Below are 2,912 nucleotides of genomic sequence, written 5' to 3'. Positions count from 1 at the left end.
CCATCACTCTGCTTGTTCCACCAGTCTGCCTTGCAGCCTCTGCATAAGAGACATTATGAGTGATTTTATATCTTTCGGCCTCTGCAGCCTATTTCTGCACCTGGCATCCACCAATGCTGCACTGTGTTCCCCACCACAATTACAACAGTTAACCTTGACATTGTTCCCACATTCACCATAATCATGTTCCCCTTCACACATCTTTTCTTTCCTTTGCACAGAGCCGCTACATGTCCCATTCTTTGGCATTTAACACACCTTAATGGAGTTGGAACAAACTCTCTAACAGTGAAAGCCAGAAGGTCCATCTGTAATTTATTAGGTAAAACCTTCTCAAACATTAATAGTAATGACAGGCTTTCACTTCTCTGCCCCTTTATTTGTGCTGAAATTTCTGAGGCTGGTTACTCTAAAGAACTTATCCTCTGCAGCAGATGTAAATTGGGGTCTTCCTTTCCAGTGGCAGTCCTCATGAGAGCCAGTTTCATCATAGCACTTGATGGTTTTTGCGACTGCACTTGAAGAAATCTTAAAAGTTCTTGAAATTTTCCGGATTGACTGAATTAAAGTAATTATGGCCTGTTGTTTCTTTTTGCTTATTTGAGATGTTCTTGCCATAATATGGACTTGGTCTTTTACCATATAGGGCTATCTTCTGTATACTACCCCTACCTTGTCACAACACAACTGATTGGCTCAAAGGAAAATAATCCACAAATTAACTTTCAACAAGGCACACCTGTTAGTTGAAATCCATTAATGAAGCTAGTTGAGAGAATGCCAAGAGTGTGCAAAGCTGTCATCAACGCAAGGGGTGGCTACTTTGAAGAATCTCAAATATAAAATATATTTTGATTTGTTTAACACTTTTTTGGTTACTACATGATTCCATATGTGTTATTTCATAGTTTTGATGTCTCCACTATTATTCTGCAATGTAGAAAATAGCAAGAATAAAGAAAAACCCTGTAATGAGTAGGTGTGTCCAAATTTTTGACTGGTACTGTACCTGTACACTCCTATTGGATAACATACAAAATAAATAATGAACTCCATAGTTTGATTGCATCCAATATCAATAACATGACAATCATCCCAACACAAACCCATTTCAACAAGAACCCATCACATCAGGGAAATAAAATATAAAGCCCCACATTCAACTTTAGCTGTGTGTGTGTGTCTAGAATTGAATGACTGACTGCACTGCTGTCGTGCACAGCAGCAGCTGGTACACAGTGTGCTGCATCATTGATCTGCTTTCTGTGACAGCTGATGGATGTCATACACTCAGGGACAGTAATTGGTGCATGTGTCCTCTGGACTTGGTCCTGTCGTCTCAGAGTGGAGGAAGTCAACTGGAATAAATYGAACACCAACCTGGGCATAATCAATGTGGTTCTGGGGAGCGGAGATACGGCCAGATGGTCCCCTACACACCATACCAGAGGTAGGCCTAGTAGTGCAGGGGGGCTGAAGAGAAACTATTTGAGTTTATGGTTTGAAGGCATTTTCACCCCTATTGGATCACATTCTAATATTATTCTGTCCAAATTAGTACTATTCAAATGCTATGAGCAGTATATATCGACATTAAAACACTGTATCAGTCATCTTGGCGTGCATTCAGCTGAAACTTTATCTCCACAGAGAGGAGCTGGAGGGGGTTCCTGGGGACTGGTAGCCAGAGTGATAACGATGGGGAGCAGGTGTGCGCAATGATGGTTGCCAGGTGTGCGTAATGTGGGTTGTCAGGACTGGTGGTTAGTAGACCGGCGATGTTGAGCGCCAGAGTGGGAGTTGGCGTGACAGCACCCACCTCCTGGCGCACAGCTCCAGCCGCAGGATGACGCCGGGTAAGGGGATGGCCCCGAGGGCGAGGAGCGGGCCAGTCCTGGTGACGGAGTTGGAAATCCCGGATGATGTTGGGAAACAGGATTTCGTCCACCGGGACTCAACAGCGCTCCTCTGGACTATACCCCTCTCAGTCCACCAGGTACTGGAGCCGACCCCCACGACATTTGGAGTCCAGGAGGGACGTGACGGCATAGGCGGGGCTCCCATCGATGTCTTGGGGAGGTGGAGAAGTGTTGCTAGGGACGGCACTAGCCAGGGGACCAGGAACCACTGGCCTGAGGAGGGAAACCTTGTTGACCCTCCGGAGGACCTTGAAGGGTCGCACAAACTTGGGGCTCAGCTTCCTACAGGGCAGGCGAAGCAGAAGGTTCCTGGTGGAGAGCCAGGAATCGTTCCAAACCTCCTCTGCACACCTGAACCACTCATCCACCGTAGGAGCTTCGGTCTGGCTCGGGGTCCACGGAGCCAGGGCTGGCTAATACCCCAGGACACACTGGAAGGGGGTTAGCCTGGTGGAAAAGGGACGCAGTGAATTCTGGGCACACTCCACCCAGGGAAGGAACCAGGCTCCCCCTGCCGGTCCTGGCAGTGACTCCTAAGGAACCTCCCCAGCTCCTGGTTCATCCTCTCCACCTACTCGTTGGACTGAGGCTGGGACACGGAAGTGAGGCTGACTGTGACCCCCTGCTTCTCCATGAATGCTTTCCATACCCATGATGTGAATAGGACGCCGTGAATAGGACGCCATGATTTTAGACGATGTCCTTCCTCTGGAAGGCCATAGTGCCGGAAGACCTGCTGGAACAGTGCCTCAGCGACCTGGAGAGCGGTATGGAGAAATGGGAGATAGGGATAAAAAATAAGAAATTAGAGAATCTGGCAACAACAACCTTAATAGTAGTGAAACTCTCAGAAGATGGGATATCAGTTATGAAATCAATGAACAGATGAGACCAAGGCCGCTGAGACACGGGAAGGGGAAGGAGTGTGCTGAGGAGATTTAGTTTGGGCACATAGCGAGCAGGAGTTGACATAGCGAGCAACGTCCTGCGCCA

At 47.6% G+C, this 2,912-nt stretch overlaps 1 protein-coding gene across 1 annotated transcript in view; it reads left to right on the top strand.

Moving 5' to 3' along the window:
- Positions 1 to 2,365, top strand: part of trpv1 (transient receptor potential cation channel, subfamily V, member 1) — a 24,076-nt gene extending 21,711 nt beyond the window's left edge. The window contains 2 exon segments of the mRNA XM_070449737.1: positions 1,651 to 1,732; positions 1,834 to 2,365. Of these exon segments, the coding sequence (XP_070305838.1) occupies positions 1,651 to 1,732; positions 1,834 to 2,365 (614 nt within the window).
- The last annotated feature ends 547 nt before the right edge of the window (positions 2,366 to 2,912 follow it).

The sequence above is a fragment of the Salvelinus sp. IW2-2015 genome, linkage group LG20 (genome assembly GCF_002910315.2).
Source record: "Salvelinus sp. IW2-2015 linkage group LG20, ASM291031v2, whole genome shotgun sequence".
In the NCBI taxonomy this organism is placed as follows: domain Eukaryota; kingdom Metazoa; phylum Chordata; class Actinopteri; order Salmoniformes; family Salmonidae; genus Salvelinus; species Salvelinus sp. IW2-2015.
This window is presented reverse-complemented; position numbering and strand designations above follow the sequence as displayed.